This window comes from Heliangelus exortis, chromosome 3, assembly GCF_036169615.1.
Source record: "Heliangelus exortis chromosome 3, bHelExo1.hap1, whole genome shotgun sequence".
In the NCBI taxonomy this organism is placed as follows: domain Eukaryota; kingdom Metazoa; phylum Chordata; class Aves; order Apodiformes; family Trochilidae; genus Heliangelus; species Heliangelus exortis.
Genome location: NC_092424.1, coordinates 27,131,276 through 27,148,492, shown reverse-complemented (window position 1 = coordinate 27,148,492; position 17,217 = coordinate 27,131,276). Strand labels below are relative to the sequence as shown.

At 42.2% G+C, this 17,217-nt stretch overlaps 1 protein-coding gene across 2 annotated transcripts in view; it reads right to left on the bottom strand.

Moving 5' to 3' along the window:
* The window catches only part of CNIH3 (cornichon family AMPA receptor auxiliary protein 3), a 69,775-nt gene that overhangs the window by 52,117 nt on the left and 441 nt on the right, over positions 1 to 17,217 (bottom strand). The window contains exons 2-3 of one of the 2 annotated variants that reach the window (XM_071739750.1): positions 16,665 to 16,827; positions 9,127 to 9,211 (exon numbers count right to left, since the gene is read on the bottom strand). In XM_071739750.1, coding sequence (XP_071595851.1) covers positions 9,127 to 9,156 — 30 coding nt within the window. In that variant the 5' untranslated portion in view covers positions 9,157 to 9,211; positions 16,665 to 16,827. The remainder of the gene's footprint in view (positions 1 to 9,126; positions 9,212 to 16,664; positions 16,828 to 17,217) is intronic. The other variant, XM_071739748.1, reaches the window with a different exon arrangement.

Here is a 17,217-nt window from a genome sequence, read left to right as displayed (position 1 = left end):
AAGCATCACAGATTAATTCTGGTTTGTTGAGAAAAGAGACTCTTTTCTTCCAGATGAAGTGAAAAGCTGCCAGCAAGTATCAGCAATCTATTTGGAAATTTTGGACTGACTCCTCATGTGATTTGACCATGGACTTTTTCTCCCCTTGCTATTGTATCATTTCTGAGAAGTCAGTTACCAAAAACTTCTCTGATTCAAATTTATTCTTTCTGCCCTTTCCATTCACACAATTGTGCCACTATTTGTTTCTCTTTTTCCCTTTCCATCACTTATCAATAATAACTTCCTTTCCAGTAGCTTGGAGACTGATGCCAAAATTAAGAAAAAAACCTACAGTGGAATCTCCCCTACCCAAACTGTTTATGCTAATTTCTGTAAGCTGTAAGCTTACTGGGGCATGAAAATTCATTTTAAGCTTGTACTAAATATCTACAAAAATAGGGTTCACTTTTCCTCCACCTATAGGGATTACTGGTCCTTGAGTGTTAAAAATACTGTGCTTGTGTACTATAAGCAATGTAATGTTGGACTGTGGCTACTATCACATACTTTACTCAGGAAACATAAAAAATAACCTCCGGGAATTCTTGCTGGAATATTACAAAGAGCTTATGAAAAAACAGAAGCTGCAAAAAGAACAGCATGATACATCATATTGAGAATGCTCCTGTGCTGCTTACAAACCCCACATGTCAAGACACACTGCCAATTCCTGAATACAATACCGGCCACAGGGCAGGGTCCCACAATGTTTGTGTGGTATTTGCATCATCTCTGCTACATAGTCTCAATAACTTTGGTTTAACAACATGACTTATTACTCATATAAACCTATAGTTAAATGTAGGATATGAGTGCACAGCTCAGTGCAGTACTCCTATTACCAAACTAAGTCCAAAACAAGATGCTGTATGGGTGTGTCATCAGCGTGCTCCATCCCAGCTAATACGCGTGGCAAGCAGCTGGCTAGAGGCAGGGGATTGCAGCTTCCACAGCCCCAGCCCACACTCCAGCACCCCTTTGGGAACTGGAACGAGGTGTAGGCCAAATGTTAGACCCATCTCACCTTAAAGACTTAAAGAAATAGACTTGATGTCTACGTAGGACATAGAGATGTAACAATAAGATCTGCTTTCCTTTTAACTGAGGGACTTCTATAAGTGAGATTCCAGTCCAGCTAGATAGCCATCCCTTCTTGTTCATAGCTGCCTAAACTGTTCTTCCTTCACAGAGCTACAAGGAAGGCAACATGATCAGAAGTCAAAACAAGCTGGGTCTTATGCTGTTAATTAACTATGTCATTCAATAAATGCTAATTTGTTTAAATGGACTCTACTGTGACCTCACACCAGTAAGAATTACAAATAAACTGCACTGAAGCTGGTAGAATTACACAGGTGTAAGCCAGTCTTAAACCAATGTAAATGTAATCTAAGTAAACAAATAGCAGGCCAAATATATCACCTATCTGAATTTCCTGAAGTAAAAATCTATTCCAAATATTATTTGGTATAGCCACCACAGGTAATACTCAGTGAACCTTGACTTTTAACTTTTTAACCTCAACCTTTAACCCAGGACTATTAAGGATAAGCCTCAAGGTGATGCACAAGTGTTGGAGGTGATAACTACGATGGTTCAAATGCAGATATGCCAATGCCTGTAGCATGGGCAATAAATAGGAGGAGTTAGAAGCTACTGTGCACCAGGGAAACCATTACATAATTGACATCACAGAAATGTAGTGGGATGATTTGCATGGTTGGAGTGTGGCAGTGCTCTTGCAGTTGGCAGCGTACAGGCTCTTTAGAAGGGATAGGCAAGGAAAGAGAGGTGGTGGGGTAGCATGATATGTTAAGGAGTGCTTTGACTGCCTAGAACACAGTGTCAGGCACACCAAGGTGGAATGTTTATAGGTAAGGATAAAGGGGAAGGCCAATCAGGCTGATATCCTAGTGGGAGACTGCTACAGACCACTCAAACAGGAACCCTTGTTTTTGTAGGAGACTTCAACTTTACCAGACGTCTGCTGCAAGTACAACACAGCAGAAAGGGGGCAGTCGAGGAGGTTTGTGGAACGGTAACTTCCTGCTACAACTGGTGAAGTGAGCCTACCAGGGGTAGTGCCTGCTAGACCTACTGTTCATGAGCAGGGAAGGGCTGGTGAAAGACATAGTGGTTGAAGGTCATCTTGGACACAGCAACCATGACATGATAGAATTTTCAATACATGGTGAAGTTAGGAGGGTTGTCAGCAAAACCTCTACCTTAGACTTCCAGAGGGCTGACTTTGGTCTATTCAGGATGCCGGCTTTGAAGAGTCCCTTGGGAAGCAGTTTTCAAAAACAAAATGGCCAGGAAGGATGGGCTTTCCTTAAGAATAAAACTATGAAAGTGCACTGTCCCTGTGTGCCAAAAAATGAGCCAGTGGGGTAGAAGACCAGCCTGGCTGAGCAGGTAGCTTTCACAAGAACTCAGAGGAGAGGAAAAAAAAAAAAAAAAGAAAAAACAAAGAAAAGTGTATCAGCTTTGGAAAAAGGGGCAGGTGAATCAGGAAGCATTTAAGGATATTGTAAGACCATGTAGAAAGAGAATTAGAGATGCAAAAGCTCAGTTAGAACTTAATCTGGCCATCTCTTTGAAGGATAATAAAAAATGCTTTTATAAATACATTAATAACAAAAGGAGGGTAGGGAAAGTATCCATTCCCTTTTTGGATGAGGGGAGGGAACAAAGTAACAGAAGACAAGGAAAAGGCTGAGGTACTTAACACCTTCTTTGCCTCAGTCTTTATGACTAGCTATCCTCAGGGCACCTGGGCTTCTGAGTTAATAGACATGGATGGGGAGCAGAATACTGCTCCTGCAATCCAGAGGGAAGTAGTCAGTGACCTGCTGTGCCACTTAGATCCCAGCAAGTCTATGGTGCTGGATGGGATTCATCCTAGGGTACTGAGGGAGCTGGTAGAAGAACTGGCTCAGCCACTCTCCATCATTTATCACTGGTCCTGGCTAACCAGGGAGATCCCAGGTGACTGCAGGTTGGCCAGTGTGATGCCCAACCACAGGAAGGGCTGGGAGGAGGATCTGGGGAACTATAGGCCTGTCAGCCTGACCTGGGTGCCTGGCAAGGTTATGGAGCAGATCATCCTGAGTGCCATCAAGTGTGATGTAGAAGACAAGCAGGGGATCAGGCCCAGCCAATGTGGGTTTAGGAAAGAAAGGTCCTGCCTGACCAAGCTCAGCTCCTTCTATGACTGGGTGACCCACCTAGTGGATGAGGGGAAAGCTGTGGATGTGGTCTACCTTGACTTCCGCAATCTTTTGACACAGTCTCACACAGCATTCTCCTGGAAAAGCTGGAAGTCCACGGCTTGGACAGGTGCACCCTTTGCTGGGTTCAAAAAAGTCTGGATGACCAGACCCAGAGGGTGGTGGTGAATGGTGCTGCATCCTGTTGGCATCTGGTGACCTCCAGGGATCAGTACCGGGCCCAGTCCTATTCCACATCCTTACTGATGACCTGGATGAGGGGACTGAGTCTACCCTTAGTAAATTCAGGAATGACACCAGACTCGGGGGGAGTGTTGGTCTGCTGGAGGGTAAGAAGATGCTGCAGAGGGACCTGGACAGGCTGGGTTGATGGGCTGAGGCCAATGGTGTGAAGTTCAACAAGACCAAGTGCATAATCCTAGACTTTGGCCACAATAACCCCACGCAGCACCACAGACTGGGGGAAGAGTGGCTGGAGAGCATCCCAGCAGAGAGACCTGGGAGTACTGGTTGACAACCAGTTGAATATGAGCCAGCAGGGTGCTCAGGTGGCCCAGAAGGCCAATGGGATCCTGGCTTGTATCAGGAATAGTGTGGCCAGCAAGACCAGGGATGGAATTCTCCCCTTGTACCCAGCACTGGTGAGGCCTCACCTGGAGTTCCGTGTGCAGCTCTGGGCCCCTCACTTCAAGAAGGAGATTGAGGTGCTGGGGTGGGTCCAGAGGAGAGCAAGGAGGTTGTGAAGGGACTAGGGGGAAAGTCTGATAAGGAGAGGCTGAGGGAGCTGGGGGTGTTTAGCCTGGAGAAGAGGAGACTCAGGGGGGACCTTATCACTCTTTACAACTCCCTGAAGGAAAGCTGTAGTCAGGTGGGGGTCGGGCTCTTCTTGTTAACAAGTGACAGGACAAGAGGGCATGGCCTGAAGCTGCATGAAGGGGAGGTTTGGGTTGGATATCAGAAAGCACTTCCTCATGGAGAGGGACATCAGGCATTGGCATGGACTGCCCAGGGAAGTGGTGGAGTCACCATCCATGGGGGTGTTTAAGGAAAGGCTGGATGCGGCACTTGGTGCCATGGTCTAGCCAGTGTGGTGGTGTGAGGTTATAGGCTGGACTTGATGATCTCAGGATCTTTTCCAGCCTCAATAATTCTGTGATTCTGTGAACCTCATTCTGATTTTACTTATTCTTCCTTACATAAAACTTCTGCAGCATAAAGAAAGGAGGATTAAGCCAAACAGTTCCATTAAATCATTCGCTTCCTGCCACAAAAACAAATCTGACACACATAAGTATGAAAAGCCAGTTTGACAAGATACCATAATGCCAAGTCAGGTCAGTCACATTATAATAATTTCTAATTAACACTCTTCCAAGTTTCAGTGTTATTTATTCTTATGTCAGTGTCACTCAGAACAATACGATACTCTTTCCTGACTAAGAAAACCTCTAAAAAACCAAAAAAAAAACCAACAAAAAAACCCCTTTCAGCCCAATTTGTACAAGCAGAAATACAATGTAATGACAATCATAATAAAAATTATGGTTGAACTTGGCAAGCCTTGATGAAAACACCTTTAGAAATTAAAATACTGTTACATGTCCACTAATCAAGAAAAGCATAAATCAGCAGAGGCTGAATACCACTGAATATATGATTTCTTCATCTTGTTTAGCTTACAGTTACCCAAGCAACAAAACTTCCCCCATCTTACAGGATTCATATTGCCTTGCCCCTGAAAATTCTTCTTTTTGAAACATGGAGTAGAGTTGTTCCCTAAGGATTACAAAGGCCCAGCATAAAATTCAGTATGTTGAGCCTGATAGAAAGCTTCTTAAAAAAATTAAATATTGTAATTATGTTTGGAAAACACCTGATATGAATTAACTATGCAAGAAGTCTTGTTTCAAAAGCAAAGCCGCCAAAGTGGTTCTAATGACAATCTGAATCCTCCTCAGTCTACTGTATTCATAAAACCCATAGATGAAAAAACTCAGACCATAGGGTTTGTTACATATTATTTTGCAATTTATACTAATGTTTATAGTTATATATGCTATGTAGGTAAAATGATAAAACCCATTAAAGCTGTTGAAAGGAAAATTGTAATTCCTATGACAAACTTCAGAACATATGCAAAATAGCATAGCCTTATTTTTCAGATTATAGTGGGCATATATTTTGTTAGTATTATTACTTATTTTTCAACAACAGTGATCAAAATTGTTAATATTTAATCAATGGTAAAACCAATACAGTAATACATTATTTCTGTGTAGGTGACAGATGAAGGGTGTTTTAGCACCAAATATCTTCTAAAATTTCAATAAGGTCATAATGTGTTGATACCAGACATTTTAAGGTATGTGAATGGTCGAGCTTTTCTAACAATAAATAGGTGATATTGTCTCTTCTCAGTGCTGAAAAAATGTTACCAAAATATTGCCAAAGAAGACATTGAATGTATCTGTTAGAGGGTAAGTGACCTTATAAAATTCAAAAATTATAAAAAATGGAACAAAAGGGAATATTTTAGAGTTTTGTTGAAAAAGCTTTATTTCCAGGATGAGATAGCTCATACCTGCAATTTTTTTGTGTTTCTACCAAGGAAAAAAGATTGTGGAAATAACAGTAAACTGCTGGCAGTTTTATATATTCAGAATGCATACTGAATTTAATCAGGGAAGTCTAGTACGCTTTCATCTAGATTTTTATCCTGTGGAAGTACAATATTTAAATAAGAAGTTTAATAATTTGCATATTTCAAAAGCAACAAAACTAACTGAGCAGCAGTGACCACCCTTTACTACCTAATGAACTGCATATACTAGACCCTAGCTAGGCCCAAGAGCCACAAGACACATACCCTGAAGAACGAAGAGGGTGGCAAGCTCTAGGAGCAGCTTCCATATATGAGGTAGCAGGTCTAGGTCTCAGAACCCTAAAGGTCATCCTACAACCTTATCTGAAAATCCCCTCAGAGACCTGCTGCTTCTTCAGGTGAGCTGTCAATACTGTTCTCAGTATCCTGTCCTGGCTTGTACTCTCATGCAGCTGATTATTAGGAGCCATTATGAAGACAAATTATGACAGATGAACAAGAAGTAATGTGACAGTATGGCTCCAACTTGGCTTGTAAGCTGTATGCAACTTGTGAGCCGTAGGCTGGCCTCCCAGTTATATGGCAGTTGGTGTTCAACTTTCATAACTGACTGTCAATGCCATATTGGTATCTCTCATCCATCATGACAGTGCCATTTTCAAATCTACCACTAAAGTGGTAGGATTTTTCTCTTTAAACTGTACTCATCTAGAAGGTAGTGATGCAGACTAATATAGCTGGGCTAGGCTCCCCAGCGGCAAAAGACACTGTAAAGTGATTCATCCCATCCTAAGATAAGTATCTGGGAGGAATGACCTCTGTAGGCACCTCCACCTCTCCAGAGGAAACCTAGAAAATTAGCTTGGGCTAGGTGCTTAACTTACAGAGGTATAAAGTCAGCCTAGATGAGTGTTATTAACTGTTTTTCGGAAACAAAGCTCTAACAAGGTTTTCCTGCTAATACCATTGTTACAATAACAGCAAAGCAGAATTACCAAGATACCTACTTTGCATTTGTGTCACTGGTCCTGGCAAAATGGAAATCATCCTGTTCAGCTGTGTCTTCAGCAGTCAACTTAAAACAACAGATGAGGATTATTTTAGCTTCAGGGACAGGAGCCTTTGTTTTCAGGAGAGAAAGCCTGAGCTCATTTCAGAATTAACTGCAAGCTTTTGAGTGGCCACAGAGTGAGATACAGTTAGCTACTGTGAGGTAACAAATTTGTCACAATTCATAATACCTGGTTCCAATTGTGAAAACTAAGATGTGCACTAAACCCAAGCCTTTAATCCTGATTTTAAACAACTTCCCTTTCCTCCTTCCAGATGGAACTACTACCCACCATGTCTTCCTGTGTATATCCAGCAGGACACATTTCTCTCTCTGATGTGGTGTTCTGAAGAAGTGATAGTAAACAGGAGGGGCTTATAAAGAAGGTGTTAGTATATATTTAAAACTAGGAATTAATTATTTCTACAGATATAATTGAATATATTGTATAATCTTGTGCTGATTGATTAAAAAAGGAATGACAATATATAGGGTGTCCTTCTCATTAGTCAAATTGATAATGCATAATGCAGTCAAATGAAAGTCAGTAAAGCCTACCCACCATGCCATGCTTCAGAAACCTCCTCAGCACTCTTCTTTAGAACAGAAGTCACAAAAGCCTAAAGGATTAATATGCATGTATTTGAAATGGCTATATTATTGTGAGGCAAAGGTTCAAATAATGTATGACTCACCCCAAACAAGGGTTGGTAAAAACTACCATTGCTTATATTCCATAGATTGTACCATCTTCAAAAAATAAGCATTTTAGCAAATCTGGGGAACATTAAGTTTTCTAATTGAGAAATCAGGTTGGTTTAGTATCAAAGATGCAAATATATTAATCAAAGCCAAATAAATTAAACTATAATATACTAGGATCCTTTGGAAATGAATCTGAATAAACACTTCTGGAAATTCTAATGTAACACTTAGAGGCAACAAGATCACATAGGTTTAACATCTACTGCTTGCTACTAGCTCCAGAAGGAACTTCTGTCCTGCATGAGTGTCATTCTTAGAGCTTGAGTAATCAGCCTTCAATACTGTGAAATACTGTCATACTATGACTGTTTCTACTCCTGCATCTCAAGCCAGTATGGTTCTGGACGGACACTTTTTAAAGGATGCAGAAGAATTATTTTTGTGCTGGGTTACTGGTGATGTCATGGGTTCTTTATTACAGCAGTTATTTTAACCTTTGTGAGGTCTTCAGTATGACCAGCGCCAGAGCTGATGTACTGCAAATAAGATGAAGTGGTGAAGATTTTTTTACTATGGAGCCACATTAAGAATTTTTTCTCTAATTTTGTGGCTATTTATTTCTGATGTAAAGACTATGCACCAACAAGGATGGAGGCGCTTGCACAGAAAATTGGATTTTAAGCAACATACAGTTGCAACAAACCCTAGTAATTTCCCTTAAAATAAAGGGCACTGAAATAGCAATGGAATTCTTGCAACACTAACCTTTAGTCTCTTATTCAAAGCAAGTAAGGAAGATCTGGTTGTTCACTAGCTTTTTAAAATATGAACTTGGGAAAACCATAGATTGCTATTTAAGAAGGAAAAAAAAAGAAATTACAATGTAATGCCAGGGCTCCAATGAGCTAATCACAAGCTTAATGTTAAAATTTAATCTGCTGGTGATTATGTACCAATTTCCCCTCTGCCCATTCCAGAGTGGATATGAGATACTACAATCTACATGCCCGGTCTTGAAGTTTTAGTTCCAGCTGTAAGAGCTCATTGTGATATAACCCTCCAGAGAAAACACAAAAAGCAGAGAGAAAGGACTAGTGTACATGTCATTCTGGGAGAGGCAGGACCTAATTCAATGGCAATAGAAAACGGTGTATTACCCCACTCAGGGTCAGGCTCTAGGAGCTATGTGGGAGTTGGCAGACATGATTAACAAGTCTGAAATAACAATTGCCTTGAGAGCTAGCAAAAAGTAAAAGGCAGGGGAGCAGCCCTTAAGTAGGAAAAGTAAAATAACTGCAACAATAAAAGGATAAATCTAATCTCACTCAAAAACACTTATAATCCATCTGAAATCAACACATGAAATCTCTTATCTAGGATAGTCTAGGACAGAGAGATCATGCATGTAAAGCAATGCCAGATTCACAGCGTATGCAATATTGCCTTGCTGTTCATGCTCAGAGATGTTGCACAGTAAGTACAAGGCTGGCTCATACCTCTTGCACACGCTTGTTGGATCTGCCCATGCAGAGAAATATGCCTTCTCCCAATACGTGGCATGCTGCACAACCAGAAAAACACCTATGGCAACAGAAATGCAGGGAAAACCATGTCATGCATGCTCTTCCTATGAGAAACTGTATTGACCATATAATAAAGTGACATACCCTGTATTAAACAGGATGTTCCATACCACATGGGATCCTCAGCACTTTCTGACATTTATTTTTGGTTCTATACCATGTTGTGATTGCCCAGGAGAGCACAGAGGTCAACATCAGTGAAGCAAATTACTTCACTGGACAGAAGACACAGTGTGATTACCTAATACTTAATTAGGCTACAACAACAGCATTAATGGCCTTATCCTTGACACACAAGTTCATCTACAAGAAAACACAATGTCCCTACTGAAGCTTTGGGATATAATAACCCGTAAAACATGACAACCAAGTTACCAGTATTTTCCCCCCATACCACAAGGATTCTTCTATGAAGTTCATAGTTCATAATAACCACAAAATTGAAGTTTTGGGAGAGACTCTTTGAGATCACTGATTGAACCTCCTGACTCAAACAGGGCTATCTTCAAAAGTAGCTTAAGTTGCCCAAAACCTTAGAATAATAGAATCATAATCACAGAATCATAATCACAGAATGTTAGGTTGGAAGGGATCTAAAGGATCATCTGGTCCAACCCTTCTATTATTATTGTTTATATATGTTATGTTTCAGCACCCTGTCAAGCTGAGACTTAAAACTTTCCGAAGTGGGGGAATCCACCACTTCCTCTGGGAGACCGTTCCAATGTCTGACTGCCCTCATAGTGAAAAATTTTCTTTGTATTCAAATGGAATCTCCCCAGGAGCAACATGTGCCCATTGCCTTTTCTCTTGTCCCATATGACTCCTTGTAAATAAGGAGTTGTCTTCTTTGTAGCCCCTCCTTAAGTAGTGGAACACTGTAATAAGGTCTCTCCTAAGCCTTCTCTTCACAAGGCTGAACAAACTCAGTTTTCTCAGCCTCTTCTCATATGACAGGTATTATAGTCCTCTGATCCTCCTCGTGACTCTTCTCTGAGCCCTCTCCAGCCTGTTCACATGCTTTTTGAACAGCAGGGACCAAAACTAAACACAATACTCCAGGTGTGGTCTGACAAGTGCCAAGTAGAGCAGGATGATGACTTCTTTGTCTCTGTTAGTGATGCCCTTGGCAGATGCAGCCCAGCATCCTGTCGGCTTTCTTTGATGCAGCAGCACACTTGTTCACTCATGTTGAGTCTGTTGTCCACAAAGACCCCCAGGTCCCTTTCCACAAGGCTGCTCTCTAGCCAAGGGGATCCCAGTTTGAACTGCAGTCTTGTGTTATGTGTTCCCAGGTGCAACACCTTGTGCTTGTGAACCTCATAGAGTTCCTGTTAGCCCACTTATTCAGTCTGTCTAAGTCATCCTGGAGGGTGGCTCTCCCTTCTGGGGTGTCAACCTCTCCACCCATCTTGCTGTCATCAGCAAACTTCATCAGGGTGCTCTTGATCCCAACATCCAGGTCACTTATGAAGATGTTAAACACATCAGGCCCAATATTAATCCCCTGGGGACTCCACTTGTGACTTACTGCCCATTTGTGGATGAACTATTTACTATCACTGTCTGTCAGCCAGTTTCTCATACACTGCACAGACCATTTGTCCAGGCTATGCTGAATCATCTTGTCCAGGAGGATATGGGGAACCATATCAAAAGTCTTGGAGAAGCCCAGGTAGACAATGTCCACCGCTCACCCTGCATCAAATGAGCAGGTTATTTTGTCATAGAAGCAGGTTTGTTAGGCATGATTTGTCCCTGATAAATCCATGCTGGCTTTTCCTGATCACATTTCAATTGACCCGTGCTAGTCCACAGGAGGATTTGCTCCATGATTTTCCCAGGGACTGAAGTGAGGCTAATGGGTCTGTAATTGCCTGGGTCCTTCTTAGAACCCTTCTTAAAGATGAGGGGGGGGGGACATCGGCCTTCCTCCCAGTCTCTGTGACTTCTCAAAGATTATGGAGACCAGCTTCACAAGAACAGCAGCCAACTCGCTCAGCACCCTAGGGTGGATGTCATTCGGACCCATCAATTTGTATGGGTCAAGCTCTCGTAATAGTTGATACGCCATCTCTTCCTTCATTGAAAGTGGGTAAGTGTCTGCATCAGCCTGGACTTTTGTTCCTATGTCCTGGGACCTAACATCACTGGTAAAGACAGGGGTGAAGATGTTGAGAACCTCTGCCTTTTCAGCGTCACTGGTGAGTAGTTCACCTTTTAATAGCAGGCTGAGGCTAATTATTCCTCTGTTTCTATTTGCTGTTAATGCATAGTTTTTGACATTTCTGGCCAAATTTAGCTCAAGCTGAGATTTTGCTTTTCTAATTGCTTCTCTGCATACCCTGGTAAGGGCCCTGTAATTTCCAACTGCTAATATTCCACTTTTCAGCCTCTGGTACATTTCCTTTTTGGTTCTGAGCAGACCCAGGAGCCAGGTAAGCCATGGGGGTCACATGCTCTGCCTACCTCCCTTGCTTTTAGAAGGTATGAACTGGTTTCAGTTAACTGGTTTTCGGTGTTCTTGAAAAACTCCCAGCATTCACTAGCTCCTTTACCCTCCATGGAAGCTGCTGAGCCCTGAGCAACCTGAAGTTTGCCCAAACCTTTGTTCTTGAATTAACCTTCATTGTGCTCAGCAGTATCCCAAACTCCACAATCTTGTGGTCAATGCAGCCAAGTCAGTCACTGAGATATCACAGAGCAGGTTTCCTCAGTTAGTGACTAGTAAGTCCAGCTGTTCCCCCTTCCTGGTTTGCACATCCAACATTTGTGTGAGGAAACAGTCTTCTACACATTCGAGGAACTTGACCAATACAATGTGAGCTGCAGTGTTGTTCTTCCAACAAATGTCTACGTAACTAAAGTCCACCAGAAGGGCCAGGTTTTGTTGGCCTTGCTTGATCAATCTGCATATCGCTTCATTGGCCACATCATCTTGGTTTGGGGGTTGGTAACAGATGCCTACTGTAAGGTCACCCTTAACTGTCTGATTTTGACCCTGAGACATTCAATTACCACAATTACCATTAGTTGGCTTCTAGACATTCAAGGTTTTCCATAACTTGGAGAACCGCAACTCCTCCACTTCTTTTCACCTGCCTGTGTTTATGTAGCAGCCTATAGCCTTCTATCATGAGTCTCCAGTTGTGTGACTTTTCAGTTATTACTATGATATAACTATCTGACTGGGCATGGAGCTCTAGTTCCTCCTGTTTATTTCCCAGACTGTATGTGCATACCTCACAAAGCTGGACAGTTGGTACTGATGTGCCATGCTCTAGCCACTCTCCAGTAAGCCCAGCTTTATCCCCTCTCCTTGGAGTTTAGATTCAAGGCCTTCCTATGAGTGTTCCTGGCTCCTGAGCCAGGATCTTTTTCCCCCCTTGGGATAGGTGTGTCATCCCATGGCTTGTGTGAAAACGAACAAAATCTGGCTGTGTAGGTATCTACATCGTCCAGTCCAGCTGTATCTCCATAGATGAAAAGTCCACAGCCAGTCTGGCAATGTGTTCCTGTTGAACTTGACCCACTGAACATTTCTTTTCTTACACACAGTTGGAATTTCTCTAGGTGTAAAATCTGTATTTTGTCGCTTGTCCTGTTGGTGCACAACAGGACCATTCTCAAAGAGCATCATTGTGCCATCTTCAATTCCCCTGGAAAGGAGAACACTAATTAGATCCTGGTGTACCCAAACTCACTTCCTTAGCTCCTCCTTGCACATCACATGTTCCAGCTTGAGCCACCTCAGCAGCCTCTGCTGAATCTGATCTTGGCTGTTGTTAGAGGACCCAAACCACGGTAGTGAATAACCAGTGTGACCTCACCAGCACTGCACAGAGAGCATATCTCTGCTGGGTATATTGATAATGAACCCTGAACTCCTATGGTGAACTTCTTTTGTCCACTAGGATGCCTACACCCTTTTCTGCTGGACTACTCTCAAGCCAGTTGGCTCTCAGCCTATAGCACTGCATGAGGAGAGTCTGTTCCACATGCAAGACTCTGCACTTGTCTCTGTTGACTTGTCTCACTGGCCCATTCCTGCAGATTGCCAACGATACTCTGAATTGTAGCTGTGGCCTCCAGTATCTCAACTCATCTTTCCAGTGTGGTGCAGAAATCAGCCGGAAATCAGCTCAGGGTGCATTCTGCCCCATCCCAAGTCACTGATGAACATATCAGTGTTGCTCAGTATATGTCTTTTATCCCTCTTAACTGCATCAGTGAGACTTCAAACCAATGAGGTGCTACACTTCAAGCATGCTGGTAAACACAGTTTTTCACACATGTAGTCTGCCCACCCAGCAACTCCAACAACAACTCTCAAATTTTAAGGTTACTGAAAAAGGTCCTATCAAAAGCCCTAATAAAGTCAAGTTTAAATGGCATACTCTGATTTCCCCTTACTCACCAAGTCCAAAGTCAGTGAGGCTGGGTCAGACATAAGTGAACTTAAAGGTGTAATATTTGCCCTTTTTCAGTCATCATCAAGTCTTCGGAATGCCACAGCCCTTCCAATGTCATAAGGAGTGAGCACAAAGTAATACTGACCAGCTCCCTCAACACTCAAATGCAAGCCATCTGGTCCAGTGGACTTGTATATGTCCAGTTTGATTCAGTGGACTTTAATTTGATCCTTCTCTATTACAGGTAGCCACCCTCGCTCTCCAAACTTTGCTATGAGCCATGGAAGTCTGGGAGATGTGGAAGGTTTTTTCCTCTAGTAAAGGCCCACATGACAGATGCCTTCAATATCTCAGCCTTTTCCTTGACCTTTATCACCAGACCAATCACTCAATTCCACAGCAGGGCAGCAGCTCCCTGTTTTCCTTTTTCTGCCAATGTAGCAGAAGCCCTCTGTGTTGCCCTTCACAGTCTTTCAGTTGCAGCTCCTGTCAGTTTTGGCTTTCTGCATCCCCCTCTCACTAAAATAGCAACCATCATCTGCATGAAGTGATGGAATTGCAGCACAGTGTAATTTGCTTACAAATCATCCATCTGTTGAATGCTTTCTAGAAATTATGTTTAAGGCATGTAGTTGTTCTTCAACTCATACCTCATCTTTTGAAAGTTGTAAGCAAATGCAAGTACCAGTTCAAGTGTTAATTGAGCTGGTACTGTGGAAAATGACATTGTTTGAAATTCTTTATCCATTTGTTCTTTGTTGTTGGTTTGTATCCTGTAACCTCAAATTTGCTGCAGAAGGAAAACTATACACATGTACACCTGTACATACTGGATAGTATAAAAAAACTCATTACTTTCACCATGATGCTCTAACTGCTAATCCATCTCTCTAGGATTTTCCCTAGTATTTTGTAGTATTTCAGCTCTTCCTAAGGAACTTCACATAATTATCTCTAAAATACCCAGCCCCTTAATTAAACAGTTCCTTCCTATTATTCAGATCTGGACTTCCTGCCTCATCCTCCTTTAAAGTAAAATGAAAAAACAAACAACAAAATAGATGTTATCCAAATTTTTACTAGTTGTAGTCAGCCCATAAAAGATAAATTCAAGGGTTATTTTTACTTTTTTAAACTTTCCACACCTAGAAAAGGAAGTTATTTCTGGTTGTCCAAGCACTTCTATTTAGTCTAGTGTCCCAAGACAGTCTTCTACACATAAAGCCACCACATTTTACACTTTGTCATTTCATTGGTGGCTTTTGATATGGTGTGATCGGTCTCTTCAGTTTTCCAAATTTCCACAATAACGAAGAAGGGTTTCTGCAACATTTTCTATTAAATATGTGGTGCCATACAATAGCAAGTTGTTTGCATTATGATATAGTCAGGACAGTACGCATTCAACATAGTTACATATAAATTCTGTACCACAGTAACGTGGCAGATACTATAACTGTATTTAAGGTTGCCAAAATTTATCTTTAAAATTAGGTGTTTATAAATTTGCCAAATTTATTGAACTGTTGCATTTACTTTCTAGTTTGGGGAAGCTGAAAATGGATGAGTAAGCTCAATGCATATTTCTGTTATTACAATGAGTGTCACAAGTGACACTTCTGTCACAAGTGAGATGTGTTTTGTATTTAACAGTTGATTCATCCAATTGCTCAGAAAGCTGCAGGCTTATTTGGATTGCCATTAAATCTGCTCTCTCTCATAAGGGTGTGGAATAGAATTAGGATCCAAATCAGGGCTCATCTGAAGAAAGACTGCCAAAGTACAGTGCCACAGCCCCTTTCCTGATTCTCTTTTTCCTTCCTGCAACATAGGAAGGAAAGTCTGCTAGCCACAGACCTGTCTCTCAAGACCTGCTGACTAAGAAAAGCCTAGGTGAAATAGAAAACCTCTCCTGTTACTAGGAAAACTGTAAGTGACAAAGGAGGAAAAGAACAGGAACTGCTCCAGGGACTTTCCACCTGTGGGTTAGGATCTGGCAAAGGCATGCTCTTCACACCTGGGACTCTGAATCATTCCCCTGCTACATCTTCGTGTCAGCTGGGATCCTGAGAAACTTTCAGATGCCTCATACCAGCTCCCCATGACACAGAAGCCAAGGCCTGTGCCATCCCAGCAGTAATGAGCTTCTTCCTCCAGCTTGGTTTCTGCTGGGATATTCCCTCCTCCAATAAGGGAGATGAGGAAGCTGGAGATGGGCAAGGACATTCACTGCAATTAATACATTTATAGGATATATTTCAGGTTCTTTTCAGCTCCAAACACTACTCTTACTCCCTGAGAGGATTTAATTGAAATAACTGGGGGAAGCCTCCGAGACCCTTTCTATTATAGATGATTATATAGTCATTTGCCCATATGGCATAATCCAGCTACAGGAAAGGGATTCTGCAACTTTTTCATCACATTTTATTCTTCACAAAGTTGCCAAGACAGGAGCTGGTGCACGGCAGCAGGCGGCTACACGCAGGCAATCAAAGTAGTGACTAACAAAGGAACACCAGGCAGTTCAGGAAGCATGACAGCAGTAGAGCAGGACAAGCAGCTGGCAGGAGAGTGGCACAAACTGGTAAGTCAGGAAGGGGTTTCTACCCTCACCTTGGACACTGAGGCATAAGGCAGGATAAAGTGATGGACACCTTGGCCTTCCTGAAAACCCAGTCCTTCTCTTTAGAATTCACTTCCAGATGCCTACACAGGGTCAGTGCTGCTCTCTGTACTGTTCCTTTCATCTTTACCTGAATCTTTGAATTCTAGATTCATTGATGGCACCTGGGCAGTAAGATAGCCATGAAGATGAGAGTAGATACAGCAGCAGTGAAGTGGCTAAAATACGAGTGACACATTCTTCATCAATGGCTGGGGAGCTAAGGAACACAAAATCAGACCACTTCTCTCTCCTCAAGACTAATGTTGAATTTAACCCTAAAGCTACACCTGGGCAGTGCACAGTGGCAACACTTTAATCTCTCCTCATGGAAAGAATACTTTGGCTTACTTGAGTACTTATGAGACAAATACCTTCTGAGGCCACCACAAAGGGCCAAAGTACAGGACCTACTTCAATTGTCCAAGCGTCCATGCAGTCTCACATCTTTTGCCTCCTTTCACAGACTGTGTCTCTTCACAGACTCCTCCGCTGGTCTCAGGCCCATGGTTTCCCTCAGACTTTTTCAAAGCTGCCCTTTAAAGAAAGTACTGCTATTCAAACTTACTGTTGTAACATGTTGGCAACATTTGGTGCTCCTAAAGCCTCACCTTATGAAGGTGAAGATGATATGTGAGTCTCAGCTTTCATTAAGAAAAATAAAGTTCTTATTTCCCCTTGGGGCTTGGAGAAAACCTTGAGAATATAAAAAAGGAAAATTCCAGTTTCCAAACCAAGTAACACATAATGTATTATTTCAAGACACTGTTTTTAAAGAACAAGATTTCACTCATCTCATGACTTTTGACCAGAGACTTGGCTGAGGATTTGAGTTTACCCGCCATCCGACAGGAGGGGATGGGAGGGAGGCACACAAAATGCCTAGTGTCTTCCAACAGCCTGTCCTAACAAATCTGCCCCAACTCT